This window comes from Scyliorhinus canicula, chromosome 3 (genome assembly GCF_902713615.1).
Source record: "Scyliorhinus canicula chromosome 3, sScyCan1.1, whole genome shotgun sequence".
NCBI lineage: Eukaryota > Metazoa > Chordata > Chondrichthyes > Carcharhiniformes > Scyliorhinidae > Scyliorhinus > Scyliorhinus canicula.
In genome coordinates, this window is record NC_052148.1 from 82,752,375 (window position 1) to 82,771,235 (window position 18,861).

An 18,861-nucleotide genomic window follows, 5' to 3' on the forward strand; every position below is an offset into this window, starting at 1 on the left:
AAAATCCAGAGTGCAAAAAGCCATGCAACTCCACATGAAGACCATGGCTATTCCCTCCTACTTGGTTACTGAAGTTATTTTTTCATAAATACCTATTTTTCTGAGCTCTTCTTGGTTGCGGGATTAGTAGGGATGGGTGTGAAGCAGGGAAAGTTAACCGATACTGATAAATATGCTTAGTAACCTTCAGTCAAGCTTCCCAATAGACACAAACCAACTTCCTCTTCTGGGAATTTATTCCACATATCCTCCACTCTGGGTTTTTTCTAACCTCTAATCTTGATCAACGCTTGTAAATTTTGTAGTCGTGAACTCCAGGCCTGTGCTTATTTGAAGATCTATAATCGTGTTTTCACTCAGTCTTTTCTCTTTTATTCATAAATTCGTTTTTGGAGGCCTTGGATTATTCTGGATTTCCTCCTGTAGCCCCTTTATATTGTGAACACATCTATGGGCACGATCAAAGCCGTACATTGTACCACAGATCTGATTTACCATTGAGTTGTATGTTGCTAATGATCAGACCTTTGTCTTTTCTCTTTTTGACTTGTGTCAGTGGAGACTTATTCATGCAACATTTGTGTTTACTCTTCCTGCATGTACCATTCTACATGTGTCAACATTCAAATCTATTTCCTATAGTTCAGTATATCTGCATAATAGATCCAAGTCTCTCAAGCTTGGCTCCCCTCATCATGTACTTGTAGAATATTTGCCATCAGTAAATTTAATAGTACTACTGGAGATGTCTTATTCCATATTGTCATGTAAGAGTCCCGTTAAGAAATGTGTGTTTCTCAAATGGCAGCAGTGATGTCAGAGTGTGGGTGAAGCTGGGCTGTCTTTCTGTCTTTCACTTTCATTTTGAGCTGAAGAGCTGCTTTGTGGCTCTGTTTTAGTTTCGTTTTAGATTTGGAGAATCTGCAATCGCAGCAAGATGTGTATGAATCTCTGCCATTTGGCTCAAACACTCTTGTTTTATTTGTCCTTCACATCCAAAATAATCCCAATCATATGTAATTGCTTCATTTTCGTCTTCCTTTATTCCTTTTTCCTTCCAACCTATCCTTAAATATCTAGATCATTGTGTTTCCTATTCTATAAGCCTTAATATTACTTTCTAGCTTCACTTGAGAAACTTTGTAAAACAGCTTTTGAAAATTCAAGTAAATTATATCTGCTGAATTACCCTCAACCGCTTGTGGCCGAAGAACAGGTACAATTCCAGGTGACACACTTCCTCAACTGTCAGAGAAGAGAAAATAAGCTCAAGATCTACAGTGCATTCAGTAAACATCAGCTATAGCATGAAGGGAACACATGTATACATCGGTAGAATTAATTTGTTTTTAGGTCATAATATGAGAAACTGGACACATAGTCAAGGATAGCAATTTATGCTGCGAAACCTTGAAACATATACATGGACAGCACTAGCTCACAGCTTTGGTTTCAACGGATAAGACCATCAGACACAGGAGCAGAATTAGGCCACTCGGCCCATCGAGTCTGCTCCGCAATTCAATCATGGCTGATATTTTTCTCATCCCCATTCTCCTGCATTCTCCCCATAACCCCTGATCCCCTTATTGATTAAGAACCTATCTATCTCTGTCTTAAAGGCACTCAGTGATTTTGTCTCCACAGCCTCCTGCGGCAAAGTGTTCCATAGATTCACTACCCTTTGGCTGTAGAAATTCCTCATCTCTGTTTTAAAGGATCGTCCCTTTAGTCTGAGATGGTGTCCTCTTGTTCTAGTTTTTCCTACAAGTGGAAACATCCTCTCCACATCCACTCTATCCAGGCCTAGCAGTATCCTGTAAATTTCAATAAGATCCCCCCCTCATCGTTCTAAACTCCAACGAGTACAGACCCAGAGTCCTCAACCGTTCCTCATATGACTAGCTGTTCATTTCAGGGATCATTCTTGTGAGCCTCCTCTGGACCCTTTCCAAGACCAGCACATCCTTCCTTAGATATGGGGTCCAAAACTGCACACAATACTCCAAATGGAGTCTGACCAGAGCCTAATACAGCCTCAGAAGTACCTCCCTAGTCTTGTATTTTAGCCCTCTTGACATGAATGCTAACATTGCATTCGCCTTCTTAACTGCCAGCTGCACCTGCACGTTAACTTTAAGAGAATCGTGAACAAGGACTCCCAAGTCCCTTTGTGCTTCTGATTTCCTCAGCAATTCCCCATTTAGAAAATAATCTATGCCTAAATGCCTCCTTCCAAAGTGCATAACCTCACACTTTTCCACATTGTATTTCATTTGCCACTTCTTTGCACATGCTCCTAGCCTGTCCAAATCCTTCTGGAGTCCCCTTGCTTCCTCAATACTACCTGTCCCTCTACAGATCTTTGTATCAGCTATAAACTTAGCAACAGTGCCTTCAGTTCCTTCTTCCAAATCATTAATGTATATTGTGAAAAGTTTTGGTCCCAGCACAGACCCCTGAGGCACACCACTAGTCACCGGCTGGCATCCTGAAAAAAAACCCTTTATCCCCACTCTGTCTTCTGCCAGTCAGCTAATCCTCTATCCATGCCAGGATCTTAGCCTTAACACCATGGGCTCTTAACTTATTTAACAATCTCCGCTGGGCCTGAGGAGCTGATCCCTGCAGTGAGCGGGCGGCACGGGCCCTGAGGCACCGGTTAAAGGGGATGGCAGCACTGTCGGCCGATTAAAGGGCAGGTTTGGAGTCTCACGCAGCCTGTTGACATGGGGTCTCTTGGTCACAGGCCGGTCACCCTGAGACAAAGTGACGCCAGTGACCACTTTGGGCAGTGGAGCTGGGCTTTCTCCCTCACTGCTGCTCTCAGTCACACTGGCAGCCTGACCACTCACTGGGTCAGCAACAAACTGATGGAGGGGAACCAGAGTTACAGGAGCGAGGAGACTTTGGCAAACTTGGAGCGGCAGATCTATGCTTTTGAAGGCAGTTATTTGGAAGATACCCAGATGTATGGGAATATAATTCGTGGATGGGATCGTTACTTAACCAATCAGAAAAATACCAACAGTAAGAATGATCGAAGGAACAGGAAGTTTAAAGAAGCCGAGCGTCTCTTTAGCAAGTCCTCCGTTACTTCAGTGGCAGCAGTGAGTGCTTTGACTGGTGTCCAAGACCAGATGGTAGAAAAACGTGAACCAGGCAGTGGGACAGAAAGTGACAATTCACCAGACTTCCAGAATCAGGAGAACGAGCTGAACCAGGAGGACACCGAGGAACTGGACGGGTCACACCTGCAGGGAGTGAAGCCACAGAAAGCAGCCTCTTCCACATCGTCCGGCAGCCATCACGGGAGCCACAAGAAACGGAAAAACAAAAATCGACACAGGATTGATATCAAGCTGAATAAAAAACCAAGAACTGATTACTAAAGAGTCTTTTGCCAGTTACAGTTGTCAAGATCAGGGTTTCAAGGACATGGACATACAGCAGCATTAAAACCAGTTTGCTCCAGATGTTCGCAGTAATTTTTTTTACAGGACCTGATACCACAGCAAAGCAACTGTGCCTGAGCCTGGTGTTTGAGGCCACCTTGCATCTTTCCATGCTGCATTTGACCTGTGTTCAATTGAATGTCATTGTATGGTTACGGTCCAATAGTTTGTTTATTTATACAAGCACAGCAAGCACTGGGTTTTATAGTCAGTTGGGTTGGAGGGGATGGGGGGGTGGGGGGGTGGAATTAATTGGTCGCTTTTAAGTCTGTTGTGACTCTGTTTGACCATTTGATGTTACCAGTGGCATTATGTAAGATATTCTACATAAAATGTGAAGTGTTTTTCATTTGCTAAAGTTCGATTTTAGATCTCTTGTTGGAACTTCCTGAAATACTAGTGATGCCACCATCACAGTTTCACTTTTTGAGTACGAATGGCAAATTTTTTTTTCCTTGTCCTGAACTTCATTTAAAACATTTTCTTCTGTGCTGGATTGGTGTCTTGATGGATTTGATATGCAGGCAGAATGCACTCATTTGGTGTCAAAGCCTGGTACAATTCTGGGAGAAAGTGAGTGTGTGTAAAGATCAGAAGGCTGTAATCTCCAAATATTTCTAAATGGACTCAATGGAGTTAGATTTAATAGCAACATGTGGTTTTATTTTTTGAACCCATTATATTTTGTTGTGCTTTTATTATTGTATGTATAAATATTACCTTTTAATTTGTACAATTCTGACTTTTGTTTTTTGGATAAATGGCTTTATTATTTTTTTTAAGAGGAAAAAAAAAAAACTTATTTAACAATCTCCTATGTGGCACCTTGTCAAAGGCCTTCTGGAAATCTAAAAAAATCACGTCCACTGATTCTCCTTTGTCTTGGTTCTCCTTTGTCTAACTTCCTTGTTACCTTCTCAAAGAGCTCTAACAGATTTGTCAGACACAGATTTGACAAAGTCGTGCTGACTCAGTCCTATTTTACCATGCACTTCCAAGTACTTTGCGACCTCATCTTTAATAACGGACTCTAAAATCTTACCAATGTTGAACAGACCTGGTTTGTGCCACGCATAAAGTAACACCAAGGCCTTTTAAGTTCTTTTCAAACTGAGTTCTTTTTCAAGGGCACTTTAGAAGAATTTACAATGGTATTGTCTCTCCTTATCTATTAAGAAGAATGAGAAGCAAACTTATTGAGACATATGGGATTCTCAGGGGTGCTTGACAGGGTAGATGCTGAGAGGACGTTTCCCCTTGTGGGAGAGTCTAGTACCAGAGGGCATAATCCCAGAATAAGGAGTCGCCCATTTAAAGCAGAGATGAGGAATTGTTTTCTGTCAGAGGGTAGTGAATCTGTGGAATGAGCTATAGGGGCTAGGTTGTTAAGTATGTTAAAGACAGATTTTTAATCAGTCAGGGAATCGAGGGTCATCGGGATAAGGCAAGATAGTGGATTGAGGATTATATCAGATCAGTCATGATATTACTGAATGGAGGAGCAGACTCGATGGGTCGAATGGCCTACTTCTCCCACGCCTTATCTTTCTTAGAATTTAACTCAGCAAATTGGAAAAGCAGACTTTGAAAAGCTATATCCCTCTATTAGAAGTTTTAAATCACTTTTATAAAAAAAATGGAAACAACTTGAGATCAACAGGAAAGATATTAAGGACATACTTAAAAACATGATGACCAGATATCAGACTCACAACGCGAATATCATAGAATTTACAGTGCAGAAGGAGGCCATTCGGCCCATCAAGTCTGCACCGGCTCCTGAAAAGAATATAATGAAACCATTTTAATAAATAACAGTGAATAATAAGGACACATCTAAAGGAGGAGTTAATCAAAGAGGCAGCACCCATTGCTGCTAAAGAATGTGTAATCTGGCTAAGAAATGTTCCAGCTTCCTTTCGGAATATTCGAGATATTGTAGAAGGTGACTGAGAACCCCTTTAATATTTCCCTGGTTGTCGAGGGGTTGGATATTGTAAAGTAGACAGCTTTTGTATCCAACTATCCAACAACTGATTCACTCGGTGATTCAGGTAACATACTTTGAATATTGATGGCATCATTAATTAATATTGGCTGTTGAATTGTATTTTTATTGGATTCGGTATTAGAACTAAGACTAGGACTAAGATTATGTTTTTTATCTTATATAGTCATTAACATTGAGATGTACTTATCCACTTTAAAATTCACTGCGTGCTAAATAGTACCGTAATAAAGTTATAAATAAGTTGGTAAAGTATAACGTCTCTGTAGTCTCCTGCATGCAGTATTAGAGCCCACCTCTCTTGTATTTTCTTAAAGTGGGAAGATATAATTTTTGAAGAGCAACCCCTGGACCCATATAATATCTGAGTAGTTATAACTGGGCCAATAAATTATTTAACAGCTTTCTATAAAAAGGTAATGGGCTGGATTCTCTGCACCCTCGTGCCGAAATCGCGTCCAGCGCGGGGGCCATGTTCCTGCATGAAATCGGGACTGGCACTGGTTCACCAGGCCCCAAAAAGCAGCCTACTCGGAGTGCGCTGCCTGGGGCCATTGCCAGTGGCCTGCTCCGCCCCCGACTGGCTGAAATCCCGATGGCATGGGACTAATGTGCTCCAGCCGGTCGGGATACTCACGTGGCAGCTGCGGACTCAGTCCGCGGCCACTCTGGTTGGGAGCGGGCGAATCGAAGGCCGGGGGGGCCATATCGGGAGCCGGTGAATGATCGTGCGGGGGTTGAGGGTCGGGCGCTCGGCCGATCGGGGGGGTCTCCGTGGTCTGTATCCGCCATGGAGCACGGCGCGGCCGCTGGAGGCCGCCGTCATGCGCATGAGCGGTCTCCAACCTGAATGTGCGGGGGCCTTTATCTGCAGCAAAAGCTGCGAGATCTATTCCGGGTCCCTGTGAGCCCCCAGCAGGGCTGGGAATTCATGTCCCTTTGATCCAGGATTTTCAGGTGCAAAACACTACCATTTTGACGCTCGCGTGGGGACATGGTCCCAATAATGGAGAATTCAGCCCAAGATTTCTGAACAGTTGCCTTCCTTGGGAAGGCGTTGTTCACTTTTCTCAGACACAAATAAGTGTCCGTGCGAAGTGGCTGCCTTGAACTCAGGTGAGGGTGAGGGATTGCTCCTCATCTAGAGTAATCCATAGAGCTATAAGCCACTTCAATAGAGGGCCTTTAACATAATATATTAATTCAAATTATACCCAGAAAGTAGGATGCAAAGAATAATATTCAGATTAATGAACATGAGAGTAAACATAAATCCCTAAACCCTGTACATTTAACAATATATCTGAGTTAATACTTTATTTTCCAGCAATCAACCCTCGCTCTTGACCCTTGCCTTCACACCGAAGTGGCATTGATGGTTCTAGAAGTATATCAGAAGTACCTCACTGACAAACCTTACAGTGGATTCATCTCTGAAAGCATAAAGCAGGTAACATGCTAGGTGGATAATGTTTTATGATATAACATGTAAAACGTTTTTTTTCTCTTGGCTTAATTATTAAAACAAAATGCTTTGACTTCCATAAGAGTTAATATCCATCATGTATACGCTGATTGCAAAGCCTGTCAAATACAAGAAATGTACTGTTATTAATTTTGTAAATGGATGTCAACATTAATCAATTGGGAAGCACAGAGTCATCCGAGAACCAAGTGCTTCATGAACTGGAAGCTAAGTCGGGAATTTGATGCAAATGAGAATTGGACGTAGATGGGGAAGGGGGTTCTGATTTTTCTGTTATTTTACCAAGAATAGCTGGTGAGTGCCCATTTCTCATTTGCAAGGGAGGAGGTTGTGAAATTCCTGGGGCGGGATTCTCTCAGCCCACGCCGGTTTGGAGAATCGCTGGGCTGGGTGTGAATCGCACGACGCCCGACTCCAGTCCGCCAATACTCCAGTGACTGGAAAATCGGCGCGGCTCCGGTTGGGGGCCACCGGCAATTCTCCGCCTGGAATTGGCCGAGTTGCCGCCAAAAAAGCCCGAGTCCCACCGGCGCTGTTCACATCTGTCTTACCCGGTGGGGCCTCTCCGTCCATCCTGTTGGGGGCGGCCTGATGGGGGGAGGGTGTCCGACCCTGGGGAGGCCTCCACCATGGCCTGGCCTGCGATCGTGGCCTACCGATCGGTGGGCCGGCTTCTCCTGGTGGGGGCATCTTTTGCTCCGCGCCGGCCCTACGGCATGTTGCGTCAGGGCCAGTGCAGAGAAGGAAGATGCCGCGCATTCCCTCCGGTCGGAGCTCGCATGCGGAAACCCGCAGCGCCAATTTGACGCCGGTATTGGCAGTTGGAGTGGCATGGACCGCTCCAGTGCCGTGCTGACCTTCTGTAGGGCAGAGGATCGATACACTTAGCAGTCCAATGACACCGTCGTTAAACTCTCCAGTTTTTATGACGCCGTCAACACTGCTGTCAGGACTTCCGGTTGCGGCTATGCCTGGGTAGGTCGCACGTTCGGCAGCTCCCGCCGTGAACGGACTTTTGGGCCCTTTTAGGGAGCCCCAGCGGCACTTGGTCGACGATTCCCGGTGTGGGAAGACGGCAGTAAGGCTCCCCAGTACTGTATGGAGTGGACCAGGAACGGCGTGGTCTAAAAAGGGGCACGAGAGAAGAGAGGAGAACGGGCGTAAAAAAGCAAGATGGCGGCGGGCGGAGAACAGGCAGCGTGGGCTCAATGGTCGCGGGAGCAGCAAGAGTTTCTAAGAAGCTGCTTTGCGGAATTGAAGGCAGAGATGTTGGCCCCTATGAAGGCGTCGATCGAAAGGCTGGTAGAGACCCAGAGGATGCAGGGGACAGCGTTTAAAGAGGTGCAACAGAAGGCCTCTGATAATAAGGACGAGATCCTGGGCCTGGCGGTGCTCCATAAAAAGTGGCAATAGAAATTCGAGGATCTGGAGAACAGGTCGAGAAGGAAGAATTTGCGGATTCTGGGTCTCCCTGAAGGTGTGGAGGGGTCGGATGCTGGGGCGTACATAGCTACGATGCTGAGCACGCTGATGGGCTCGGGAGCCTTCCCGAGGCCCTTGGAGCTGGATGGGGCGCACAGAGTCCTGGCGAGGAGACCGAGGGCGACTGAGCCGCCGAGAGCTGTGGTGGTGAGGTTTAACCGTTTCACTGACAGGGAATGCGTCTTGAGATGGGCGCAGCAGGTGGGAGAATGCTGAAATTCACATTTACCAGGACTGGAGTACAGAGCTGGCCAAGAAGAGGGCAGGATTCAATTGGGCCAAGGCGGTTCTCTACGGAAAGGGGGTGAGGTTTTGGCTGTTGCAGCCCGCGCGACTGTAGGTCACTTATCAGGACCGTCACCACTATTTTGATACGTCGGACGAGGCGTGGACCTTTATCAAAAATGAAAAGCTGGACTAAAATTAGTGGTCTGTAGCATGCTTTGAGGGATGTTGTGGAGTGGGAGAGGGTGATATTTGTGTGTTCTTTCTGTGTGTATGCTGGTTTGGGATGGGTTGTTCCCCGCGTTCAGTGGGGTGGAGAGGGGCCAGGGACCCTGTGCCTCTGGGGATTGGGGTGAGGTCGCAGGAGAATGGGGCTGCGCCATAGGGGGCGGGGTCGGCCCGGACAGGGAGGGCGGGTTTCTTTTCTCATGGAAAGGGAGGGGGCGGTGCCGGACGGAGGGGCAGTACTGGATTGGAGTCCACATTGGTTTGCGGGGGTGGGTGGGGGAGACTTGGGCTTTGAGGGGGAATTCTACGGGGATCGGTGGCAGAGGCGGGAGCAGCCAGGGTCAGCAGGAGTCAGCTGAATTACGGGAGTGCAATGGGGGGAGCACGGGGATTAAGCAATTGCTTGGCCGGGGGGGGGGGGGGGGGGGGGGGGGGGGGCTGCTATTGGGTTGCTGCTGTACTGACTGAGGGGGAGCTGGAAATAATAGCGAAAGTCGGGGTGGGGAGCCTCCGCCTGGGGGGCTGGATAGTGCGGGAGGCGTGCGCACGTGGCTGGCCCAAAAAAGGAGATGGCTAGTCAGCGCGGGGGGGGGGTTAGTCCCCCGGTCCAGCTGCTCACGTGGAATGTGAGAGGCCTAAATGCTAAATGGGCCGGTCAACAGGGCCTGGGTATTTGCGCACTTAAGGGGACTGAAGGCAGACGTAACCATGTTACAGAAGACGCACCTGAAAGTTGCAGATCAGACCAGGCTGAGGAAGGGATGGGTAGGGCAGGTCTTTCACTCCGGGTTGGACGCGAAGAACGGGGGTAGCAATTTTGGTGAGCAAGTGGGTGACTTTCGAGGCGGTGGGCATTGTGGCGGATAAAGGGGGCCGTTATGTGATGGTGAGTGGTAGGCTGCAGGGGGCCCGGGTGGTGGTGGTGAATGTATATGCCCCAAATTGGGACGATGCAGGGTTCATGAAGCGGATGCTAAGCCGGATCCCGGATTTGGAGGTGGGGAACCTGATTAGGGGGAGGGGGGATTTCAACATGGTACTGGACCCGGCAAAGGATCCGTCTAGGTCGGGTAAGAGGCTGACTGCGGCCAAGGTTCTGAGGGGGTTTATGGATCAGATGGGCGGAGTGGATCCATGGAGATTTGCTAGGCCAGGGGCAAGGGAGTTCCCCTTCTTTTCCCATGTGCACAAGGCCTATTCACGGATAGACTTTTTCGTGGTGAGCAGGGCACTGATCCCGAGAGTAGAGGGGGCGGAGTATTCGGCCATTGCGATTTCAGATCACGCCCCGCACTGGGTGGAGCTGGAGTTGGGAGAAGAGAGGGGCCAGCGCCCGTTGTGGCACATGGGCGTGGGATTGTTGGCGGATGAGGAGGTCTGTGGGCGGATCCGGGGGTGTATACAGAGGTATATGGAGGCCAATGACAATGGGGAGGTCTCAGTGAGTGTGGTCTGGGAGGCGCTGAAGGCGGTGGTTAGAGGGGAGCTGATCTCCATCAGGGCTCACAGAGAAAAGAGGGATAGGAGGGAGAGGGATAGATTGGTAGGAGAGATACTTAGGGTGGATAGGAAGTATGCGGAATCCCCCGAGGAGGGGCTGCTGAAGGAGCGCCGGAGCCTCCAAATGGAGTTCGCCTTGCTGACTACGGGGAAAGCTGAGGCCCAGTGGAGGAAGCTACAAGGAGCAGCGTATGAAATGGGGAGAAGGCGAGTCGGATGCTGGCGCATCAGCTGCTGAGGAAGGAGACGGCTAGGGAAATTGGGGGAATCAAGGACAAGGGAGGGAATATGGTGCGGAGTCCAGCCAAAATAAATGAGGTCTTCAGGGACTTCTATGAGAACTTGTATAAATCAGAGCTCCCGGAGGGGGTTGGGATGCGGCGGTTCCTGGACCAATTGCGGTTTCCAAGGGTGGAGGAGGAGCAGGTAGAGGGCTTGGGGGCCCCGATTGGGATGGAGGAGCTGGTTAAGGGGTTGGGGCATATGCAGGTGGGCAAGGCTCCGGGACCGGATGGGTTTCCGATTGAATTCTATAGGAAGTTCTCGGAACTGTTGGCTGCATTGCTGTTGAGAACTTTTAACGAGGCGAGAGAAAAAGGAACTCTTCCCTCGACTATGTCGCGAGCTCTGATCTCGCTTATTCTCAAGCGGGACAAAAACCCGCTGCGTTGTGGTTCGTATAGGTCGATTTCCTGGCCAGTAGGATTGAGGATTATGTCCCGGGAGTGATACATGAGGATCAGACGGGATTTGTGAAGGGTAAGCAGTTGAATGAAAATGTGCGGAGGCTCCTGAATGTGATTATGAGGCCCTCGGAGGGGGGGGGGGGGGGGGGGGTAGAGATGGTGGCGGCTATGGATGCGGAGACGGCCTTCGACCGGGTGGAGTGGGAGTACTTGTGGGAGGTGCTGGTTAGGTTTAGGTTTGGGGAGGAGTTCATAGGGTGGGTTAAATTGTTATACCAGGCCCCGGTGGCCAGTGTGTCGACGAACCGGTTGAGGTCAGAGTACTTTAGACTATACCGTGGAACGAGGCAGGGGTGCCCCCTATCCCCCCCTGCTGTTTGCCTTGGTGATTGAGCCATTGGCCATGGCGCTGAGGGAATCTAGAATCTGGAGGGGTTTGGTCCCGGTGGCGGAGGAGCACCGCGTCTCACTATATGCGGATGATCTGCTTCTATATATTACACATCCGGTGGAGGGGATGGGGGAGGTTATGCAGACCCTTAGGGAGTTTGGAAATTTCTCGGGGTATAAGCTTAATGTTGGGAAGAGCGAGCTCTTTGTGGTGCATGCACGGGGCCAGGAAAAGAGGTTGGAGGAGCTTCTGCTCAAGATGGTGGAGAGACGTTTTCGGTATTTGGGTATTCAGGTGGCCAAGAGTTGGGGGGTCTTGCATAAGCTCAATCTGGCGCAGCTGGTGGACCAGATGAAGGAGGACTTTAGGAGGTGGGACATGCTACCGCTCTCCCTAGCAGGTAGGGTGCAGTCTGTCAAGATGATGGTCCTCCCTAGATTCTTGTTCGTGTTTCAGTGCCTGCCCATCCGCATCCTTAAGGCCTTTTTCAAGCGCGTGAGCAAGTGTATTATGGGATTTGTGTGGGCTAATAAGACCCTGAGGGTTAAGAGACTGTTCTTGGAACGTAGTCCGGGGGGGGGGTTGGCGCTGCCGAATCTGTGCAGCTACTACTGGGCAGCAAACGTGTCGATGATTCAGAAGTGGATGATGGAGGGGGAGGGGGCGGCATGGAAAAGACTAGAGGCGGCGTCTTATGTAGATACTAGCCTGGGGGCACTAGTGACGGCACCATTGCCGCTTTAACCGACGTGGTATACCACGAGCCCGGTGGTGATGGTGACGTTGAGGATTTGGGGGCAATGGAGGTGGCACAGGGTTGAGATGGGGTCTCAGTTTGGTCCCCGATACGAAATGACCATAGGTTTGTTCCGGGCAGGATAGATGGTGGATTCCGAAGCTGGCACCGGGCGGGAATTAGAAGGCTGGGAGATTTATTCATTGACGGGACTTTTGCCAGTTTTAGGGCACTGGAGGAGAAATTTGGGTTACCCCCGGAAAAAGCCTTCAGGTACATGTAAGTTTGGGCGTTTGTCAGGAAGCAGGTAGGAGAATTTCCATTGCTGCCTGCCCGAAGGATACAGGACAGGGTGATTTCAGGTGTGTGGGTCGGAGAGGGTAAGATCTCGGAGATATACCAGGAGCTGCAGGAGGCGGAGGAAGCCTCGGTGGAGGAGCTAAAGGGCAAATGGGAAGCACACCACCATATTCTGAAGGACAATTAGGGCCCAGTCAGCGACATTCTCATGCCGTGAAAAAATGATAAAAACAAATTAACTAATCAAATAAATAAATTAGGTCAGACATGCCAGGGATGCTGGTGTGCCATGACTGCAACATATGGAAATCTGTGAATGCATTGTAGACCCAGGTGATCATACCTGTGGAAAGCTTTTTGCAATTTGAAGGTTGCTAGGCTGGAGTCTGAGTTGCAGACATTGTGGAGAATCAAACAGACAGAACGTTAGCTGGACACTTTGTTCCAGGAGGCATTCATGCACTTATGTTAAGTAGAATTTTACACTTGATCAATTATGAATGACAAGAGGTTGTGAGTCAGGCAGTTATGGGAAGAAAGCATGAAGTGATAGAGGTGCCTCATCCCTTGACATTGGCCAACCGTTACAAGGTATTTTCTAGCTGTGTGTATGAGAACAAGCACTGCAGGGTGGATGAACAAACTGACTATAGCACCATGGTGCAGGATGTTATGCTGTAGTAGTGACAGGGACAGTATTAAGACCATAAGACATAGGAGCAGAATTAGGACATGCGGTCCATCAAGTCTGCTCCGCCATTCAATCATGACTGATATTTTCTCATCCCCATTCTCCTGCCTTCTCCCCATAACCCTTGATCCCCTTATTAAGCAAGAACCTATCTAACTCTGTCTTAAAGACACTGAATGATTTGGCCTCCACAGCCTTCTGCGGTAAAGAGTCCCACAGATTCACCACCCTCTGGCTGAAAAAATTCCTCCTCATCTGAGTTTTAAAGGATCGTCCCTCATATGACCGTTCCTCATATGACAAGTTCTTCATTCCAGGGATCATTAATGTGAACCTCCTCTGGACCATTTCCAAGGCCAGCACATGCTTCCTTAGATATGGGGCCCAAAACTGCTCACAAGACTCCCAATGCTGTTGACCAGAGCCTTATACAGCCTCAGAAGTATATCCTTGGTCCTGTATTCTAGCCCTCTTGACATGAATGCTAACATTGCATTTGCCTTCTTAACTGCCGACTGAACCTGCACATTAACCTTAAGAGAATCGTGAACAAGGAATCCCAAGTCCCTATGTGCTTCTGATTTCCTCATTTCCCCATTTAGAAAATAGTCTGTGCCTAAATTCCTCCTTCCAAAGTGCATAACGCACACTTTTCCACATTGTCTTTCATTTGCCACTTCATTGCCCACTCTTCTAGCTTGTCCAAATCTTTCTGCAGCCCCCTTGCTTCCTCAATATTACCTGTCCCTCTATAGATCTTTGTATCATCTGCAAACTTAGCAACAGTGCCTTCAGTTCCTTCTTCCAGATCATTTATTGTCGGGGATATATGCTGTTCTCTGCTCTCACAACCAGGATCCAACTGATTCAATTGTCATGGCCCATGTAAAAGCCAATAATATAGGTGCAAGTAGGGAATGATTTTCTACTGAGGAAACTTAAGGAGTTAGGGTCCAAAATAAAATACAGAACCTCAAGGTTCTGTCCCCTAATTATTACCTGACCCACGAGCCAATTGGTATAAGGTCATGCAGATTAGAAAATTAACCATAATCACCTAAAGAGCGAAGTGGGAAGAAGGGGTTTCAATTCATGGGGCACAGACACCTGGACTCATGAAAGAGAGTTGTACTGTTAGGATGGGTACTACAGTATTTAAACAAATTGTATAATCATACAGGATTTTAAACTGATCGGGCAAAGAGTTCAGGTGAAAGGCCAAAGAGAAAAGTCGAGATAATGGAACAGCGTAGTAAAGTAAAGATAAGCAGAGTATTACAGGAAGGGACAGAGTTTAACGATAGTGCATCAGCGAATAAGACCCAGGCAAAATATAGCTGTATAAAAATAAAATTAAAGGCTCTTTATCTGAATGTATGAAACATCCACAATAAAGTAGATGAACTAATAGAACAAATAGAGATAAATCTTTAGATTTAACCACCAATTCAGAGACGTAGTTGCAATGTTAGGAATTAAATATTCCGAGATCCACAATAGGCAGAATTTTCGTCCTCCCGCAGCATGTTTTGTGCCCATCATTGGCAGGCAGTGGGATCTTCCCATCCTGCTGCTGTCAAATTATCTTCCCATTAGTTTGCACCCTCGGCCGCCAGGAAGCCTGTGGCAGGGTGTCACCGCTGGCAGGACCGGAAGATTCTGGCGGGGAGCCGCCAGAACATTTCGGCCCACTTTTTGACACGACAGATGGGATGAAAGGAGAAGGTGAGCCCTGATTGTACATATGACATAAGGGCATAGCACAAAAGGATCTTGCCTCAGGCGATTGGGAAGGTAGACTCTGTATATGTGAAGGTTAGGTATTATGGAGGTCAGGAAATGCTGGTGGGAGTAGTTTATTGTCCTTGAACAGCAGTTACACTGTTAGGCAGAGCATTAAACAAAAACCTATTGGAGCATAGAACAAAAGTAATGAAATCAATTATGGGAGACTTTAATCTTTATATAGAGTGAGTGAATCAAATTGACAAAGGTGGCCTGGGAAATTAGTTTCTGGAATGCTTACCGGATGGCAGCATGGTGGCACAGTGGTTAGCACTGCAGCCTCACAGGGTCCCGGGTTCAATTCCGGCCTCGGGTAACTGTTGTGTTTGCTCTTTCTCCCCGTGTCTGCATGGGTTTCCTCCGGGTGTTCTGGTTTCCTCTCGCAGTCAAAAGATGTGCAGGTTAGGTGGATTGTCCATGCTAAATTGCCCCTATTAAAGTTATTTTAGATCGAGTATGATGCGATGAGGTAGAGTTAACTTTTAATGATTTCCCACATTTCCTAGATTCTATAACTATACCAGCAGATTGGAAGTTGCCAAATGTTGTACCACAATTCAAGAAACGATAAAGAGAGAAAATGCAAGCCACCTAGTCTGACATCAGTCATTGGACAAGTGATGGATTATATATTAAGGAAGTCTCAACAATAGAGTAAGAAAATCATAGTATGATCAGACAAGGTCAACATTATTTTATGGAAACTAAATAGCGTTTGGCAATTTTATTACAGTTTTTTGAGGATGCAAACTTGAATTTCCAGAAATTATTCGAGAAGGTACCACATAAAAAGGTTCATATTCAAAAGGACCCAAAGTGTGGGTAATATATTATAATGGATAAAGGATTGGATATTGGGCAGGAAACAAAGAGCAGGGGGAAACGGGTATTTTCAAGTTGGTAGGAAATAACTTGTTGATAGGTGCTGAGACCTCAACTATTTACAATCTTTGGTGTACTACTCTTTCTCTTCATCTAAGTTTTATGACGATTATAAACTAGCTGGAAATGCAAGCTGTGAGCAGGACACAAAGTGGCTGCAAAGAGATATAAACAGGTTGAGTGATTGGGTAACAAGTTGGCAGATGGAATATTAGATTAGAAAGGCAGGATATTTTTAAAAGGTGTGAAAAATGTAAATATTGATGTTCAGAGGGACTGGATGTGCACGTGCAAGGAACATAGAAAGCCAGTATGCAGGTACAGCAAGCAGTTAGGAAAACAAACGGCACGTTAGTCTTCATTGTGAGGAGAATGGAGTACAAGAATAAAGGAGTCCTGCTGCAGGGCTTTGGTGAAGCACCTGGAGCACTGTGTAGTTTTGGTCTCCATATTTACGGATGGATACTTGCATTGGAGGGGTTACAATGAAGGTTCACCAAGTTGGTCCCTGGGTTGAGCGGGTTCGACTTTGATGAGAAGCTGAGTAAATTGGGTCTATAGTTTCTGTGGTTTAGAGAACCAAAGGTGATCTCATAGAAGATACTGAAGTGATTTGCCAGGTAGACACTGAGAGGTTGTTTCCCCTGACTGGAGAATCTGAAATAGGGGTCCGCAGTATCAGGATAAGGGGCTGATCATTTAGGACTGAAATGAGAAGAGGTTTCTTCACGCAAAGGGTTGTGAATCTTTGGAATTTCCTACATCAGAAGGTTGTGGATGCTCCATCGTTGAATTTTAGCTTGGCCAATCCACCTAACCTGCACATCTTTGGACTGTGAGGAAACCGGATCACCCGGAGGAAACCCACGTAGACACGGAGAGAACGTGCAGACTCCACACAGACAGGGACCCAAGCCGGGAATCGAATCTGGGACCCTGGTGCTGTGAAGCAACCATGCTAACCACTGTGTTACCTTGCTGCCCTTAGTCTTTCAAGAGACTAAGTTCTCCCGCCGGAGTGGAATAGCTCCTGGCGTTAGGAGCAGTCCCCAGGACCGATTCTCGCCCCCTTACCATGCACATTTATGCATGGTGGAGAGCTCACAGGATTCTGTCAGAATCTCAGTATTGGGTTGCCATTTAGAGTAATACACACAACAACACGTTGCATTAGCCGGTGAAAAAGAGGAAGTCAAAGCACTTAGCTGCTTTTGATGTGGTGAAGGGCTGTCAATCATAGCAAGCATGTTTCTAAATATTGTGGTTAGCATCAAAGCAGGGTAATGGAGATGCAGTCAAGCATGAAGGGAAATATCAATGAACAATCCACCAAGCAGCTGTCTCTGGAGTAATAAAACTGTCAGTCATTGGCTAATGAAATGTATTGCCTTGTGAAATTGAAAGGAAGATCCAAATTTCAAAGACTGTCAAGGGATTTCAAACCCTTTGAAGTGTACTGGGCTTTCAGGAAGCCTGGCACTCGTAACAGCGGTTGCTTAGAACATTTCTGTCTGAGGCAGCAGATGTTAGGAAAGGGTAAATGAAATCGGAGTGATTTTGTTAACCTCCTGCTTGGATTGCTTTCAATGAAAAAAATGAAAATCGCTTATTGTCACAAGTAGACTTCAATGAAGTTACTGTGAAAAGCCCCTAGTCGCCACATTCTGGCGCCTGTTCGGGGAGGCTGTTACGGGAATCGAACCGTGCTGCTGGCCTGCTTTCAAAGCCAGTGATTTAGCCCAGTGTGCTAAACAGCCCCAGGGGGGAGTCTCTGTTGAGGATCTGATGGGAAGGGCTGGGCCACCGTGTCAGGATCACGTTTGAAAATACTTGCACAAGGCCACACCCTCGTGAATCCCTGCAGAGGGAGGGGGAATCATGGGTATGTGGAGAATCGGGCTTCCAGCCCATTAATCGGATACAAATGGGTTCCCATTTGCATCTTCTCGCCAGTGGGGGACCAGAGCATCAGAACAGGATTGGTGTTTTTTAGCCAAAAGCTCGATTCTCCACTGGATTGGGAACCCCGCGGCGAATCCACCCCATGGTCTCTTCGGAAGTCTAGGCGTATGGGGAGTGGGTGGGAAAGGAGTCGAAGCTGAAGATCAACCAGGATTATATTAAATGGCAGAGCAGGCTTGATTGGCTGCATGGTCTGCTCCTGTTCCCTATTTTGGACAAATGAAAATGAAAATCGCTTATTGTCACGAGTCGGCTTCAATGAAGTTACTGTGAAAAGCCCCTAGTCGCCACATTCCGGCGCCTGTCCGGGGAGGCTGGTACTGGAATGAATGCTCAGGATACAGAGGTTATAGGGGGTTTTCCTTATGAATATTCTACTTGTTTTTATTTTCCTGATTTCTAGCCTTGTGTTAAAGTCAAGTAGGGGAGAAGAATCAATTCAAATTTTTCCAAATTGCATAGGATTTCAGACTGTTTTGGTGAGACTGGTGGTGTAGTTCAAAATTGATTTATCTTTATTCGCTTTTAAAACAAAGAAATATCTAGCCATTTGTGAACGTTGATTTTTTTCCATCTGCATTTTTCTTGGAGGGTACTCATAACTTCCTTGTTTTTGTACTTTTATACCTCTACGAATGAAGTCCAGAATCTTGTATACCCTATTAACTAACCGCTTTCTCACCTGCCAAGCCAGTTTCAATGATTTGTACACCTGTCCCAATTCCTTCTGTTCTTGTACCCCCTTTAGAATTGCATCCTTTATTTTATCTTGTCCCTCATTTTTCTTGCAAAAAAAAAATTCCTTCACCCTTCTCTGCATTAAATTTAATGTGCTATGTGGCCACCCTTTCCATTAGCCTGCCGGTCTCCTTGAAGCATATCATTATGCTCTTCACAGTTCACAGTATTTCCAAGTTTATGGTCATCAATATATGTCAATAAAAGCAGGGGCCCTGGTACACCTCCCTCAAAAACCCCATAATATTTCCCATGATATACCTTACTCATTAACAGGATGTCCGCAGTCTGCACATCCTCCCCGTG

At 46.9% G+C, this 18,861-nt stretch overlaps 2 protein-coding genes across 5 annotated transcripts in view; both read left to right on the forward strand.

The window, feature by feature from the left end:
- The window catches only part of epg5 (ectopic P-granules autophagy protein 5 homolog (C. elegans)), a 236,083-nt gene that overhangs the window by 98,340 nt on the left and 118,882 nt on the right, over window positions 1–18,861 (forward strand). For all 4 annotated transcript variants that reach the window (XM_038790783.1, XM_038790784.1, XM_038790785.1 and 1 more), the window contains exon 15: window positions 6,791–6,913. In XM_038790783.1, the coding sequence (XP_038646711.1) occupies window positions 6,791–6,913 (123 nt within the window). The remainder of the gene's footprint in view (window positions 1–6,790; window positions 6,914–18,861) is intronic.
- Window positions 2,685–4,238, forward strand: LOC119962763 (chromatin modification-related protein MEAF6-like). Its single transcript, XM_038790794.1, has one exon. The coding sequence runs from the start codon at window positions 2,730–2,732 to the stop codon at window positions 3,390–3,392; it is 663 nt and encodes a 220-aa protein (XP_038646722.1). The 5' UTR covers window positions 2,685–2,729; the 3' UTR covers window positions 3,393–4,238.

Excerpts from the sequence above, each read along its gene's own strand:
- LOC119962763 (XM_038790794.1), top strand. The coding sequence starts at position 2,730 with ATGGGGTCTCTTGGTCACAGGCCGGTCACCCTGAGACAAAGTGACGCC.